Below are 16,674 nucleotides of genomic sequence, written 5' to 3' on the forward strand. Positions count from 1 at the left end.
CTCTCCACACTTGATATTGGGCCCATGGAATCTGGATTTCTCTATCCTATACGTTCAAAGAGTACTTTATATTATAGCATTTAGATACTGTCAAGATTTGCAGACACCAATGCTTTTTAGCAGAACAGAACATTTTATCCCTGTCAAAGTCTTTAAGTACAATCCACCCTAGATGACTCGGCTCTGTCTCAGAAATGCAAATACAAAGAAAGCAAAAAGGCGCAGCAGTGCCCAACGTCCCTCTCCCTTGTTCATTTTTCTTTATCCTTACTCGTTCCATGAGTACTTGCCATCATTTTAGGACGCCCCTAAGCCCCAAACGTCAAACATTTTTCACCCACCTCTCCCTTACTCTTTTCTAGCCACGTCCTCTTTTTCTTTTTGCGTCATATAATCATCCTTCTCCTGAAAAAAAAAACCACTTGCTTCAAGCGATGTTTATGTTGATTAAAGGTTGAGCAACGGTTAAAGTTAAAAGTTCAAAATTCTTGTTTCCTTTGTCGGTTACCTTTTATTTTTTATTTTTGGTATACTATAGTGAATAGTCTTGAAATAGAACTTAGTTCTGGGTTGTGGTGTTGGTTTAGAGATGTCGATTATAAAAATGGAGGAAGGCAAATTGAATTTCAATGCACCACTTTTATCGGTGAGGCGGCTTTCTTCAACACATTGTTTTTCAGCTGGTGATAAGCAGAAGATAGTTGCGAATTCTTCTTACACAAGGGCACGCATTCTTCCTTCCAATAACTCGGATGTGAGTTTGGTTGAGGTGACAGAGCATGTTGCAGTTCCTTTTGTATGGGAGCAAATCCCTGGGAAAGCAAAAGGTGGCCCACAGCACGAGTTTCAGCCTGATAAGGAAGCTTCTTTTATTCCTGAGCCTCCGTCGGGGAGGGTTTCTCATGTCATCAAGTATCCTGTGGAGAGAGACTCTAGAAATCAATATGTGCTCAGGCCCCAACATTCTATGAATGATGATGTGTCTGGATTACAATGTTCAAACGAGGGAATGAATGAGAAATGCATATTGGAGCTGGAGGATGAGGATGATGTTTATTCTGATGCACTTGATACCTTGTCCACAGCGAAGCCATCTATGGCTCCTGACCATCCCCTAGAGGTTAGGGAAGTGGCTTCTGGGTACAGGGAACCTCTTGTTAATCAATATGAGTCGTTTATCGTTCCGCGTTCCGGTGTTCTGAGAAGAACAATACGAGGATTGTTGCCTCGATTATGCTTCATGAACTCAGTGTGCCTCTTTATTCCCATCCCGGGATTAAAAGTTAGGACTCGCTCTTCGATTTCATCTAATTGCGATGTTGCTAAACCTGGAAAAACTACCTCCATCAAGTCTGGAAACCAAATTGTTGAAAAGGTTAGTGTGGAGCGTTTCTATTTTCTTTGAACGTGTACAAGATTCTATTTCATTTCCATGCATTTACAGTTTTGTATCAATGCAGAATGGTTGGGATGTTTGTAACAACAAATCAGATAGTAGAGTTCAATCCTTCAGGCTGCCAGAGAACAAATCAGATAATGAAGCTCAAATGCGCAGGCTCCTGGAAGACAAATCAGAGAGTGAAGTTGAATCCCACAGGCTCCCTGAGATTGGTGGAAAGGTGTCATGTAGATCGAGTCGGTTTAGCAGCGCGAATGACCTGCAGATGGTAACTTGGTTGCCCCTGAAAAGGCCTACAGGCAATGCTCGCATTCCTCCTTATCGTCGAGAGAAACCTCAATCTCCGTTCAGTGGAGAGGGGTTTCTTGGAATGCCTAAACAAGCTGAGAAATTCAAAGCAAATATGTTAGTTAAGAATTCCAATAGCACTAAATACTCAAAGGAATTAGTACCATATCAGAACAATCAACAAGGTTCAGATTCTCTGAGCCTTGCAGTTGAGAAAACACTTTATGTAGATACCGTAAAAATTAGTAGTTCAATTTCCAATTCCTCAGATACCATAGTAACGAATAGAATGCTGGAAGAACCTGCTAGTGTAGGATCTTCTCTTCAAGACATACAAGGCCTCGATCTTTTAGACAGAAAGGGCATATGAGAAAATGAAATTACAGGGTCAATGAAATCCAGTCGCTCTGGCAAACCTTATCTCAGAGTTCAAGCTGATCAAGGAGAATCCAAGGGTGGTTCCGACTATGCTCCTCTACCTCCTCCATTACCGAAAACACCATCGGAGTCTTGGCTTTCTCGTGCACTGCCTGCAGTTACATCAAGAAATTCATTTTCCAAGTCTTTCAATGGCACTCGTTTTAATACTAAAAAACAGGAACCTATGATACCCGCAACTGGTACCAAATGGGAAACAATGGTCAAATCTTCTTACATGCATCATCATCATCATTATGCCCGCTATTCCGAGGTAATACTATCAATACTCATCATTCTTTAACAAGGATGTTATCGTCTTCACTAATGTGAGTTTCATTTCTTAAATACTAACACTTATGTCCTTAATAGGAACTAGTAACTCACCTTTCTCAGCAATCCAAAAGTTAATAGGGTTAAGAGGGGCATCATTCAAATACTTGCGCTCAACATTGTCAGAGCTGGTTAAGATTTTGCAGCAGCCTACCATTTTGCAGGGGGTTATTACCTCAGTTTGTTCGCTCTGTTATCGTATAAGTTTGTAAGTGGTTCGTTTATTTTCCTTAGATCAGCCATCAATGCATGCCAAGGGAATTGTTACATAAAAAGTTGATTCAAATCTTTGTAACGACCACATTTTCATCTCAAATATGAGACTGAAACAGAAGGCATGTACTCTTTTTTTATCTGCCATTGTAGTTTTTCTTTGTTCTTTTCAACCTCTCTTCTGTCTTGTAAGCCAAGTCTCTCTCTTTCTCTCTCTCTCTCTCTCTCTCTCTCTCCTATGACATAAAGTGAAGGTTTCATTTGAGAAAGAAATGTGCTTGCATAAAGTAAAGAGGGGAAATACATTGACAGCAGATGACAGATAAACAGAGGAGTGCCGTGAATTCTAAATATAATCTTGTACACTTTTGGGATACCCGATTTCTGTAAAAGCGAAACTCATAGTGTTTATTATAATTTCAATCTTTGTTATTCCAAGTTCCGTTGAAATCTTCTGGGTTCATCAAAATTTGAGCCAAAAAGCACACTCAAGTCAAGACCATTTGTTACTCATGCCTTGTTCAAGCCTGCACATGCTATCAACACAGACAAATGTTCTTTTACTGCCAATATGCACATGGTAACAACATTGTTCATGAATCTAGGCCTTTTTTTTCAGACACGCAATGTCTATATATGGTTGTCGTTATATATCATCTATTCATAAGCATTGCGAGAAAACCAGAGGAGAGGAGAATAGAATAATGTCAATAAATTAAAAATTTTGCTGTTTTAGTTTTTAGAGAGTTCTTCATTACACAACAGGGTTTTAATTATGCCTCTATTCCAATCATTAGTCCAATTACCAGTGTCAGTGTACAAGTGTTCATCGGTCAGTTATCAGCCTCCATTGGTGTTTGGTATAGAGTTTTAATCTCCGACATATTCAACGTTTCCAACAGATTACAATTGTAAATATTATCAACATCGTGTTTTAATCCTCCATTGGGGTAAAAAAAAATTTTGCCTTAAAATTGAAAACTTTCTTGTACTAAAAGTGGTTTTGAGAAGATGATGATTATTAGAAGATAGGACAGAAAAAGCAGAGTGGGCAGAGATGATCTAGTGTAAGAATGAAAGGATGGTATGTATAAAAACTGATGCGCATAATATTATGGGAAGAAATTGTATATAATATGGTGATTAGGGTCTATATAATAATCTCTCATCACACTAACTAATTAAAATTACAAAAGAAAGATGATATAAATTAAAGTGTATCAGTAATTCATATCTCAATGAAACAATACACAAGGGAGGAAGGAGTAGAATTGCCGGGATCCGGATCAGTATAACTTTGTATTAAATTCTCTGCAATCTAATCTTCCATTCAAGAATAGATCATACAAATGCATCTCAGTTATCTCAAGCTCCTCCCATTGTAGCATAATAAAAAGATACCTTTTTTATGATACAGATCCTCTAAGAGTTGAGAGAAAAGAAAAATATTGCCCAGTTCCCTTCAGCTCTCTCTTTCGGTTCTATTCCGTATCTGAAATGGCAAATGATTTATCGGCATCAGTCGGTTCCGGAGATTGCTCCGTCGTCAAATTCTGTATCCCAGGTCTCAGTTCCTTGTTGCAAAACTCCTCATAATCACCTCGGTCACCTCCTTTCTTCTTCACTTCCACAACAACCAAAGACGACGTCAACTCGAATATCTCAGCAGCAACCGCTAATGGCACCTTCGTGCCTTCTCTAGAACCCTCCAAGTTAACTCTACAATCCTTTTTCCTCACTGTAAACCTAACCAGCTTCGCTATCTCTTCCAATTTTGATAGAATTCTCGAAACTGGTGCCCCTGACACAAATCTAGATCCTTCCTCTCCTTCCTCAAACAATCCAGATAAGTTAAACCCCGGCGAAAACGATATAATATCGAACGCATTCAAACTAGCTGGCCTCGGTAATGAAGCCACTTTCTTCCCAGTTTCAAACTCAGCACTTGACTCCGAGTGTGTTGAATGGTCCGAGCTTGATCCTTCGTCGTGGTTACCGTCCTCGATACTGCAACATTTATTGTCTTCAATGTAAAATTTAACATGCTTAAAACCCTTTTTAAACCAACGGTTCTCCATGATTTCCGAGATCGTTATTCTCGTTTCCGAGCGCGTATCGAGAAGTTTTATCAGTAGCCGAATTAAAAAGGCTGAAAACCATTTGGGACACCTGAACTCACCCTTGTAAATCTTCTTATACATGGCCATAATGTTATGGTCGTAAAAAGGTAAATACCCTGCCATTAAAACAAACAAAACCACCCCGCAAGACCATATATCTACTTTCGCCGCATCGTATCCTTTCTTCTCCAGAACTTCCGGTGCTATGTATGCAGGGGTCCCGCAAAACGTATGGAACAAACCGTCTTGCCTGATCTGATCCGAAACCGCGCTCAACCCGAAATCAGAGACTTTCAAATTCCCGTTTTCGTCAAGCAGAAGATTCTCCGGCTTCAAGTCGCGGTGGTAAACGCCGCGGGCGTGGCAAAAATCAACAGCTGAGATCAATTGTTGGAAGTATTTCCTGGCGGCGTCTTCTTTTAATCGACCTTTGGTGACTTTCTGGAAGAGCTGACCACCGCGGACGTACTCCATTACGAAGTAGATCTTGGTCTTGGTGGCCATGACTTCGAAGAGTTGTACGATGTTTGGGTGGCGGACACGGCGGAGGATAGCGATTTCGCGCTTAATGTGAGCAATTAAGCCATGTTTGAGAATTTTCTCCTTGTTCAACACTTTGATGGCCACACTCTCATTGGTTTTGACGTTTCGCGCGTAGTAAACTTTTGCAAAAGTTCCATGTCCGAGTAGCTTTCCGACCTCGTAACGTCCGAGGAGAAGCGCTGTGCCACTGCTGGTGTCTTTCTTTGCGAAGACGGAGGTGGAATCCATTACCGTCTTTACTAGGGTTTGGTTTTTCTTTTCCTTGAGAAAACAAGAACAAGAACTAAATGGTTAATGATCAGCAATTTGTAGGATGGAAAATTAGAGAGTTTCCCTTCTCGTTTGATGAGAGGTGTCTACAATAATTTGAATTTTGTTTATATTATGGCGTTAGTGCGAGAATATATGCTTTTATATAGGATGGATTATACTCTCCGTTGGTTTCTTTATTCGGTCTTTTCACTCTTTCTTTATTATATTTCTGGTATTTTTATTTTCTTTTTTCCTCTACTTAATTTATTACTACATCAATAGGCTTCAACGATTCCAACCTGAAGTATTTTTGTTCCAGCTGTTTTGGCATTGGTTTTAGGATAGTAATCGACTTTTTAATCATTTGAATGATGATGATTAACACTTGGAGTTCCTTTCTTAATGCTGCTTAGGTCACGGTGGATACGTGCGCCACTGGTATGCATCCCGTGCTACCCAAATAAATTGAGCTACTACCTCCACCGTTGGATTACAAGGATTTGTTTAATCGTGAGGCTTTTAGTCTTATAGACGATTACACAAAGTGGTACAGGGTAGATTTGAGAATGATTTGAGTAGAAGACAGTCAACCTGATGATATGATGATTTAAGACCCTCAAGTTGTGAAACTGTAATTAAATAAATAATTAGTATGTGATCCTTTAAGGTAATATCTTTTTGTCTATAAATTACAATATTAAACTTATCAAAATTTAAAACTATCATATATTTTTTTATTTTTACTAAAATTTTATAAATCCATCATTTTTAAAATTTTGTATTTATTCTTATTTAATGATAGAAACATGTCGTAATAATTAGAGCTTGCAAGAACGAAATCATTCTGCTAAAGAAACATACTATAACCATTAGAGTTGCAAGAATTTTTTTAAAGAAATTCAAATTTTTGAGATTAAATCATAAGTTTAATTTAACAATATTCAAATTTTTAATATTTTAAATTTAGAGTTGAGATATAAATTTTAAAAATAAAAAGAAGTGAAACATATGGGAACTGAAGATGCGTTTTCAAGTATTTTAAAACCTCAGAATGGAGTTTAATTTTAGTCCGATCGAGTTATAATGAGGTCCTATTTATTTTTTTTTAAAAGAAATTGAGTCTAACATATAAATATATAATGTGATTTATACCTAGATTTGTTATAAATATGATTGTGCATGATGTATTCGAATTATCATCGTCCTTGTACTCTGACACACTTTAATATAATTATTTTTGAATAAATGAAATATTTGGATTTCAATAAATATTAAATGTTAGGTATACTATTTTTACTGGAATACTTTTTTTTTCGTCGAGGGAGCTTCCCTTATTAACCCGAATCATCTACATGCTTTTTTTCTTCTTTCGTAAACTTTCGATTCACTCGTCAGATATTTTTGCTCTCCTATCGTTTAAAGCAAATGAGATATTTAGAAGTGGCAAAATATCTTGATTATCATTAAGCTACGTGTTGAGTAAACCAGGTTTTTGGAATTTAGTATAGTATGGAAGAAGATTTGGTCTGCCCAATATCAACCTATCTGATATTTGATGTCTGAAATGTTCCATAGGAGTCTAGTGTTGGTGGATCATTATCACATTTGATTTGAGTTGTTCACGCCGAATATTCCAACCATCACAATCGTCAAGTTAAACGGAGGGATGTCCAAATTAAGCTAACCAATGTATCACTTTACCAACAAGGAAAATTCAAGCTAATCAAACATGTCATACTAGGATTAATTAAATTAAGGTACTTTTATTTTTATTTACATTAAATTTTTAAGTTATTTAACTTTCACATACTAAATTCCTTTTTTTTAATATTCTTCCTATTGTAATATATTTTCATAATCTTATTTAATTATTAACAATATACGCACACCTTATCAACGTAACTACTTATAACCTCAAATAAGAACAAAACTCCCTTTAATTATCGTTAAATAAGGTAATCAAATATTAAATCTTGGTAGTCTTAAATTTAAAAGAAACATGATTTTTTTTTACTTTTTATTTAATAGAGTATAAATTTAGTGATTAATATGGATAAAAGAAAATTGAAAGATTAAGTTGGAATAAACTGTCAAATTTAATTGACCTATATATTTTTCTAATAACATTATTTTTTTTCACACATATAACCTCTTAGTTATTTATATATTACCTTAGAAATCAAATTATCATTTATTATTGTTATAACTACACGTTAAGATTTTATTAGGCATGTAAACGAACCGAACGAACACGAACGGGGTATGTTCATGTTCGTTTATCTAATTTTAATTGAACAAATGAAAGAACACAAACATAAACGAACGAAAAATTTATTGTTTGTGTTCGTTCGTTAAGGAATATAATTTTTTCGTGTTCGTTCATGTTTGCTCATTTAAATGATAAACGAACACAAATGATCGAACATAAACGAACGGATGTAAACGAACATAAAAGAACACAATAAACGAACGTAAACGAACACAAATGAACAAATACAATAAATTAACATAAATGAACGTAAACGAACATAAATGAAAATAGATTTTTTTCCTTTCCTAACAATTTTAGGATTATATTTTATTTAATTGTTTTGAGCTTCTTTTATTTGTATTTAAAATTAATTGAATTTTTAAATATTTATGGGTATTAGATTAAAATTTATTGGACTTTAATATTTTAAACGAGTCTAGAGAGATTGGTCTAAACATGAATGAATGCACATAAACAAACATAAACGAACATAAGCGAAAATAAATGAAAGAACATAAACGAACATATTATCGAACGTTCACGAACGTAAATGAACGAACGAACCCTCATGTTCGTTTATTTAATTAAACGAACACAAAATATTGTTTATGTTCGTTCGTTTAATAAATAAACGAACTTCCCGCCGAACGTTGGGTTCGTTTACAGGCCTAGATTTTATGATAGATATTATATTATGTATATTATAATATTTTTAATTTTAATACTTTTATTTTTATCAGTAATTTTATTTTAGAATATTTGTATATTTGTAAAATATTTTTATGTTTTAAGATTATTCTTTTATAAATTAAGATTATTTTAAATTTACATAAGTATATAATTATAATTTGTATAATAAAATCTGACATAGAAAATTAAAAATATAATTATATTTTATTTTTCATATATTTTAAAAATATTTTTTAGTAATTATATTCACTTGTATTTATTAATAAATAACAATGTAACATGATTATTTTATGTTGTAAGTTGTAAGTGAGAGAATATTTATTATAACACTAAATTATATCACACCTATAAGATAGGTGAGAGAATATTTTCTGTTAAATAATATATTTATATAGTTTGTTATGAAATAATTTAGTAGTAAAAGATATGTATGCCAACAGAAATTTTTATTTTTTATTTTTATTTTAAAACATATAAAACTATAAGTTTTAATAATCTAAAATTATTATACAATAATATTTATTTATATATATTTTTTGAATTAGTCATTGGTATCCGATCTATTGATTGACTAATCCATATCGGGTACTGTAGAGGCGAGGGCCATCCTCTCAACCCAATTTTGCTCTATTCGCAAACACCAAGATTTGAACCCCTGGCATTGCTTAAAAGACATAGTGACTCATCTCACTAGATCAACTGGTTGTTGGTATTTATTTATATTTTTTAATCATTAATAATATATATATCTCAAATATAATTAATTATATTTTAAATGATAACAATACTTCCTTTGTTAACGTAAGATAAATAGAAATCTTTGAAATTTGTGTAATTATTATATTCAATATCAATCGAAGCTGCATGAATCAAGCGATTTAAGTGTTAAATGAATTGTTGTTATTTTTTTATCTCGAGTTCGAGTATAATAAATATCAAGAATGTAAGCATTTAATGTCAAATAATTAAAAGTTATATTTGAATAGAAAATACCTTGTACTTAGCTCAGCTTAATTAAAAAAAAATATCAATTGAAGCTGATCAATTGTTCAATTAGAAATATGATCCCCTGATAAATATAAAAGAAATGGTTTAATTATGGATCCAGCCCGCTTTTAGATCCTGTATCTAGCCCTTTCATGCTTCTCTTACCAGCTTTCATTTTTGTAAACCGTCTTAACTTTTTCCGTTTAATTATCAGCTCCCCGCCTCGCTCCCTACCCACCAAAATCTGTACTTTTCTTTGTTGTCGTTGAAAATTGCAGGAAACCAAATCCATCTTATTAAAGTCTAAATTTAGGGTTGTAACGAGTTGAGTCGGGCCCGAATATCTGTGTTTGACTCGATTTGAAACTCTAAAATAGAGTTCGACATGATTTGAAAATCCGTGAGCCTGAAACTTTTAAATTCGATTTGAACTCAAAACTATAAATTAAAATTTGAAAAAACTCGAAATAAAAACAATCTTAAATTTAACTTGATTGATGGTCAGTTTGGCATTGCTTTTAAACAATGATTTTTAAAAATGATGTAGAAACGAGTTGAGTCGGGCCCGAATATATGTGTTTGACTCGATTTGAAACTCTAAAATCGAGTTCGACATGATTTGAAAATCCGTGAGCCTGAAACTTTCAAATTCGATTTGAACTCAAAACTATAAATTAAAATTTGAAAAAACTCGAAATAAAAACAATCTTAAATTTAACTTGATTGATGGTCAGTTTGGCATTGCTTTTAAACAATGATTTTTAAAAATGATGTAGAAACGAACTTTTAAAAGGATATTTAAAAATACAGTTTAAAATTTAATTGTTTGAGATTACTGTTAAAAAATGAGTTTGAAAAGATAAAATATGTATTATATTTTTATTATAGTTTAAATTGATACGATTCATATATATATATGAATCGTATCAATTTAAACTATAATAAAAAAATACAAATAAAAAATATAATTATAATAAAAATATATTTTATATAACTTACTATTAATATATATATATATATATATCTGTATAATTATATATTTTATACAAATAAAAAAATATAATTATAATAAAAATACAAATAAATGTTAATATTATGAATAATTTATTTATCTTTTAAATAAATCTTAATATATTATATTTTCGAGTTTCAAAAAACTCGTTTCGGTTCGTTATGAATCTAAGTCGAATTTAAGCTTGAGTCGAAGTCATTCGAATAAATTATTTATCAAACTTTGACTGAATCAATCTCGAGTAGGTGTAAAAAAAAATCGCCTTCCATATGGAGCACAAGATTCTCTATCTACTAGCATATACGGTTCTTTTACCAGCTTGTAATGGTGTAACGGGATACACAGCTTTTGCGCAAGTCCTACAATTTGATGGATAGTTGTTCCCATCTTCTTCCTTTGATTTTAAGCATTTGTAAAACTCAAATGGAGCATCACCTTCGTGGCTGCATCCTGCATGGTTTTAAGCAAAAACGACGAGGGACAAAAGAGAGCTTGTACTTATTGCCTAGTAAACAGTTTTGAGGCTAGGAACACATTCTTTTTGTTTTTCTTCACCTTTTAATTCCTAGGGTTAAGCTCATATAAATACCTGTATATGAACTACCTAAATGTAACTCCATTTTAATTTTGTGGGGCTGAAAATCTGTTGTGAAATAGAATATTGTTTTGATAAACGGTGGCAAATATTTCGAAATTAAGCAGCTGTCATGGATTTGATCATAGATTAATGATCCATAAGGTGCTAAGCTTTTTAAAGCGTAAACATGTTGGCGGAAAGCGTTGTCTAGCTGTATTTCGAATGTAAACCTGACCTCACTGATAAAGTTAAGAAAGCAACCCTTTTGCATAATATACAAGATTCAGATTGGATTCCTTGAAAGTAGGTCAAAGATGTGTTTCTTTATACTCGCTTTCCAACATGTCTGGCCGAAAGGAATGCAATAATGTAACTGGGATCCGCATTGTCTGCCTCATGAAAGCATATTCTCGGTTCTCAATCATGGCTGATGCTTTCCGATTTCCATAATAAATCCGAGGCACTTATTTCATAGGATTTCACCCAAGGGTACTCTGGTCATTCTCTTTCATTTGGGTTCCTGTCCACAAAGTTATCTGTCCTTCATATGCACAGGTAAAAGAAGAACTATAATTTCTCATAATTACATGATATTAAAAGTCCCAATCATCATTCCTCGACGTAAAAAAAAAAAGTCCCAATCATCATTGTACGGTACATATATCTGTAGGTCTTTCCTGTTGGGTGGTGCATTTATATCTCAATAGCTGAAGCAAAGCCAATTAAGTACCATACATTCGGATAGGAACTGCTACTTCCCCCTGTTTATTTTCTTCTGGTTTATATTTGTAGATTGTTTTGCCCTTTATTTTCCCCTCCCTTGAAAAGTACGACTGTACGAGCGTTGGAAAAGGGGAGCTAGTTAACAGACGTTACAGGCCCCTAAAAATTACTGTTGAGACTGGGATTTTTACCCACGCCCTTTCGGACCAGAACCTTAATCTGGCGCCTTAGACCAACTCGGCCATCTCAACACTGGAGGCATAGATGAATGATAAACATATATATTGTATTGTACTGTCCTTCTCCAGCCCACCCCAAGAGATCGACGACTCGCATGCATATTGTAAGGTAAACTACACAAACTGTCGTAATGTATGGGTTATTTTTTTTATCAAAGTTCGAGAACTTACATTTTAATTATTAATATATTGATTCTTAATAAAATGATTAATCAACCGCTAATATATGACACGTTAGAAAAAATGTTTTAATTTTAAAAAATACACATCAATATATTGATTTGTTACAGTGACTGGACATAAGTATCAGGGACTTCTTTCTTACATGATAGGTTCATTGCTAACTCATGTTTCTTTTGCGAACGCTTTTCTATGCAAATTTTTTGGTTGGACTCCGGTGAACGAAGTCCCGCTCTCTTATGCTTCAACCTTATCATGCTTCTGGTTTTAACGCCTATAGTTCGAGTATTACCTACACCAATCCTTGACTGATCCTCATTCTTAGATTCCACTATTATCTTGCTCATTGGAATTGAATACCACATATAATCTATGTAGCATTCTCGACAACCTTAATCTTTTTATGGCAATTCAAAATTTTACCATTAGAGGTAATACAAGGACGGACTTTTGGGTGTTTATTTTCTATGTTTGAATCAATGGAAATAATTACATTTTGAGAATCATGGATACTCAACTTCTGCATCATGAGATCGAAAACTGACTATGAGATTCTCCCGCAAGAAAATTAGGGACATGAGACAAGGACAAAGAATGTCTTGCTATGCAACCATCGCCAAAAGACATGATGGGTTCACTGTTGCATTTGCTGAAATTATTCAGATTAATAGAATATGTATTCTTCTCTTTTCTTTGCTTTTTATTCTAAATTAGAATTTTTAAAATAGGGTTTAACGTTAACAATCAGAAAACTAAGCATTGTCAACTCAGCCTTCTTCACGTACATCATCAAATAATGAATGTTAACAGTTAAGCGATTTACAAATAAATAACGTTAACAATCGAAATGTAATTTTTTTAAACTTTAATGATGAAAAAAACTAATTTAAGTAGTAATGACCGTCCGTATAATTTATCCATATTATATATAAATAATAAATAAAAATGTCAGATTGCAGAGTAATTGTCTCTTCTGCTGCATCATTATTTGATATTTTGATTTCTTTACGTCGGCTCACACTTTCACCCTAACTAATAATAAGGACAAACTACACAGATGACCGCTCAATAAATCATTTTAACTACTAATATTTTAATTTGATTATACATACCACTCAACTATTTAAATGGTTAATCAAGTTATTGGCCGTTAACTTTTAACGATAGAGGTGATGTGACAGTTAAAATTTAACCGAGAGATTGACTCTTCAGTTAACTTTTTGGTATAATTATATTTTTTTGTCCTTGTTACTTACTCAAGATGTCGATTTGATCCTAATTTTAGTTAAATTCAATAAATTTAATCCTCTAATTAAATTACGACATGAGTCAATTTCTAATTGGAGGCTAAGTTTATTTTAATTTGTTTTTAATTTAATAAATTTATTTTTCTCTAATAAAATGGTGACATGTGTCATCCTCTTGGAAGAAAATAAACCAAAGGTGGATAAAGGGAATCAAACCCAACACCATTGGGTGGAGAAGTAGAAGTCTAACCACTGAGCCAAAGGAAGAAATTTGAATGCCAGATTCAGTTTATCTTGTTTCAAAGACAAGATTTTTTTTTTTTTGTGTTTTTGGTCATAAGAAGAAATGGATGAGGTCTTGTTGATTCCCAGATTCATCAGAAGAATTTTCATGTTGTTTAGTCTTTGGTTCCTATGCATCCCTGTTGGAGTCATCTGCAGCACTGTGAATGTTTCAGCTTCTTCGAACTCTTCTTCTTCTTCTTTGAAGCCAAAAGTTATAAATATTGGAGCTTTGTTCACGTTGAATTCAGTCATTGGAAGAGCAGCACAGCCTGCAATTGAAGCCGCCATTGATGACGTCAACTCCAATCCCAACATTCTTAATGGGGTTCAATTGAAACTCATTGTCCGTGACACAAATTGCAGTGGATTTGTTGGAACCATGGAAGGTATGTGTTTTTTCTCTTACATACCCTTCAGTTTGTGCCTAAAATGTCCGGTACTAGTGGTTACTGTAATATAGAAATCTATTAGGTTGCACTGCTGTTCTGTTTTAAACAGATATTATTGATGATCATGAGACTTTAGCCTGTTGTCTTTGTTTGTGTAGCTTTGCAGCTAATGGAGAGTGATGTTCTCGTCGCGATCGGTTCGCAATCATCCGGTATAGCTCATGTCATCTCCCATGTTGTTAAAGAGCTTCATGTCCCTCTTCTCTCGTTTGGAGCAACGGATCCGACTCTTTCGTCGGTGCAGTACCCATATTTCATCCGGACTACGCACAGCGATTACTTCCGGATGTATTGAATTTAATTAAAATTAGGATCAAATCGACATCTTGGATAAATAATAAGGACTAAATATATAATTATATCTAAAAGTTAACTGAGAAGTCATTCTCTTAGTTAAATTTTAACTGTTACTTCACCTCCACCGTTAATAGTTATTGACTAATGACTTGATTGAATTATATAAATAATTAAGTGATCTATTTAATCAAATTGAAACATCGATTTGAATGGTCACCCGTGTAGTTTGCACTAATAATAATTCATTAAAGGTACGTCTTCAGTTCATCATACAAGACAGTGTTGAATGTTGGCATTTGAATCGATCGCAAAACGGTAAAGAAATGGCTTTTGTATGGTGAAATGTCTAACAGCGTAAATAAATGGGGGCTCAAAGATCAATCAGGTATCAAAGACGCTGGGGGAATCGTACACATTCCTCCCGCTGCACACGTTGGTGCCTAGTCACACTGCTCTGTTCCTTTTTTCTTTATTGGGTATTTCATCTTTTTAAAGAAAAAAGAAACTTTACAATTTTATAATGTCTAATGCAATGCAAAGGAGAAAACAGAAACCTACTTTTATTTATTGAGTTCTAATCATGATTACTTTAATGAAACAAACAGAAGTATAGCAAGCCGTATCAATAATTGTTTATATAATATTTAAATTAATTAATTTTTAAAGTTTTAGATTAAAAAATAACGTGTGTTTAAACATATATAAATTATATTTTCTTAAATTTTATTATAATTATTGTGTCAATCAAATTAAAATTTAATAGATATAATAATAAAAATTTAAATTTAAATGTATTCTGATGCTAACTAGAAACTTAGTAAACAGAAGAAAGTAAAGAAAGGGCAAAAAAAAAAAAAAAGACAAAAAGTAGGATGATAAAGAGAATGAAAAACAGGTAGGGTAAGGCACCAAGCTTATCTTATAGGAATTTGATAGATAAGTAGCAAATGAGTTAAGATGGATATTCAAAGCAAAAGTTCTTACTTTTTAATTTCCATTCTATGGAACTCTATTCCTAAGATCATCATCCGTTTTTCTTGCTAAAAAAATTATAAAATGTAGGGTAAACAACACAGTTGGTCTCTAATGTTTTAATAACTTTTTGTTTTTCTATTGAAGTTTCAAAAGGAACAAATCAATCACTAAAATTATTGATTAGTTACAAAAAGGCCACTCAACGTTAACGGCCGTTAACAGGTGTTACAAAAACACAATTGGCATGTCAACTGCTGACATGGATGAGTTGACCACCACATTGGAAAGCGATTGAAATCCCTTTAACTGGCAAAAACTTACAGAGACATAAAAGCAAGGTAAAAAAAATCTCATTTCTTTTTTCCCTTTCTACTCTTCTAAGTTTTTTTAGCAGCCCTAAGAAACCTAATCTTGCCCGAGGCACCATGGGATGATCCATCCAAGGAAAAAAAAAGGCTACTTTTTTGTCATCATCTTCCCATAGTTTCGGCAACTATAGAACTTCCTCCCACAATTTTCATTCGTCCAAACAATAACCACTTTAGTTGGGAATCCATAGTTACAAAACGGAACATCCATGGAGTCTTCCGTCTTCACGGGATTTCTCTTACAATTTACGGACAAAAAGTTTAAAGATGAGATATGAATGGAAAATCTTAATTTAAGTTTAGGGATTGAGTTTTTATTTAAAAGAGAAGATGCTAGTCTCCAACGTGGTGGTCAACCCAGTCCATGTAAGTAGTTAACGCGCCAACTGTATTTTTCGTCACGTCTGTTAACGTTTGTTAATGTTGAGTGACCATTTTGTAACTAACCGATAACATTAGTGACTGATTTATTACTTTTAAAACTTCAGTAGGAAAAACAAAAACTTACTTAAACATTAGTGACTAACTATGTAGTTTACCCTAAAATGTACCTGCTTTTTCTCTTTTTCTATGCTCTTGTATTACCAAGATAACATATTCGAGTCCGATTCATGGTTGCTTATAATCGTATGCTGATGCGATTTTCTTTTCTTATTTTGAATATTAGTTATTTATTTAATGTACTAATTAATATTTAAACACTCTTGAAATATTTTAAAAGGGACATGATCCGTTTATATTATGTAAAACTAATAAGTTTGACACTAATTTATAATCATTAATTTTAAAATAAATAAATGACTTAGATTTAATTAAAATTTATTATTCA

The 16,674-nt window shown here is 33.3% G+C and overlaps 3 protein-coding genes across 3 annotated transcripts; 2 read left to right on the plus strand and 1 right to left on the minus strand.

Annotated features, from left to right (window-relative positions):
• Nucleotides 1-604: 604 nt before the first annotated feature.
• On the plus strand, nucleotides 605-2,057 carry LOC120194845. The gene is made up of 2 exons (XM_039197028.1): nucleotides 605-1,375; nucleotides 1,461-2,057. The coding sequence occupies exons 1-2, from the start codon at nucleotides 605-607 to the stop codon at nucleotides 2,055-2,057; spliced, it is 1,368 nt and encodes a 455-aa protein (XP_039052959.1).
• A 2,074-nt stretch (nucleotides 2,058-4,131) lies between these two features.
• LOC120194846 (CBL-interacting serine/threonine-protein kinase 12-like) lies at nucleotides 4,132-5,604 on the minus strand. The gene has a single exon (XM_039197029.1). It carries the CDS (start codon nucleotides 5,539-5,541, stop codon nucleotides 4,132-4,134), a length of 1,410 nt encoding a protein of 469 aa, XP_039052960.1. The 5' UTR covers nucleotides 5,542-5,604.
• Nucleotides 5,605-13,798: 8,194 nt separating this feature from the next.
• LOC120194847 (glutamate receptor 3.4-like) lies at nucleotides 13,799-14,500 on the plus strand. Its single transcript, XM_039197030.1, has 2 exons — nucleotides 13,799-14,142; nucleotides 14,304-14,500. Exons 1-2 carry the CDS (start codon nucleotides 13,818-13,820, stop codon nucleotides 14,498-14,500), a joined length of 522 nt encoding a protein of 173 aa, XP_039052961.1. The 5' UTR covers nucleotides 13,799-13,817.
• The last annotated feature ends 2,174 nt before the right edge of the window (nucleotides 14,501-16,674 follow it).

The sequence above is a fragment of the Hibiscus syriacus genome, unplaced genomic scaffold (assembly GCF_006381635.1).
Source record: "Hibiscus syriacus cultivar Baekdansim isolate YM2019G1 unplaced genomic scaffold, ASM638163v2 tig00117002_pilon, whole genome shotgun sequence".
Lineage (NCBI taxonomy): Eukaryota > Viridiplantae > Streptophyta > Magnoliopsida > Malvales > Malvaceae > Hibiscus > Hibiscus syriacus.

Coding starts and splice junctions, on each gene's coding strand:
- LOC120194847 (XM_039197030.1), top strand. CDS start 13,818: ATGGATGAGGTCTTGTTGATTCCCAGATTCATCAGAAGAATTTTCATG. Junction 14,143..14,303: donor ATTTGTTGGAACCATGGAAG/GTATGTGTTTTT, acceptor TTGTTTGTGTAG/CTTTGCAGCTAATGGAGAGT.
- LOC120194845 (XM_039197028.1), top strand. CDS start 605: ATGGAGGAAGGCAAATTGAATTTCAATGCACCACTTTTATCGGTGAGG. Junction 1,376..1,460: donor GAAACCAAATTGTTGAAAAG/GTTAGTGTGGAG, acceptor GTATCAATGCAG/AATGGTTGGGATGTTTGTAA.
- LOC120194846 (XM_039197029.1), bottom strand. CDS start 5,541: ATGGATTCCACCTCCGTCTTCGCAAAGAAAGACACCAGCAGTGGCACA.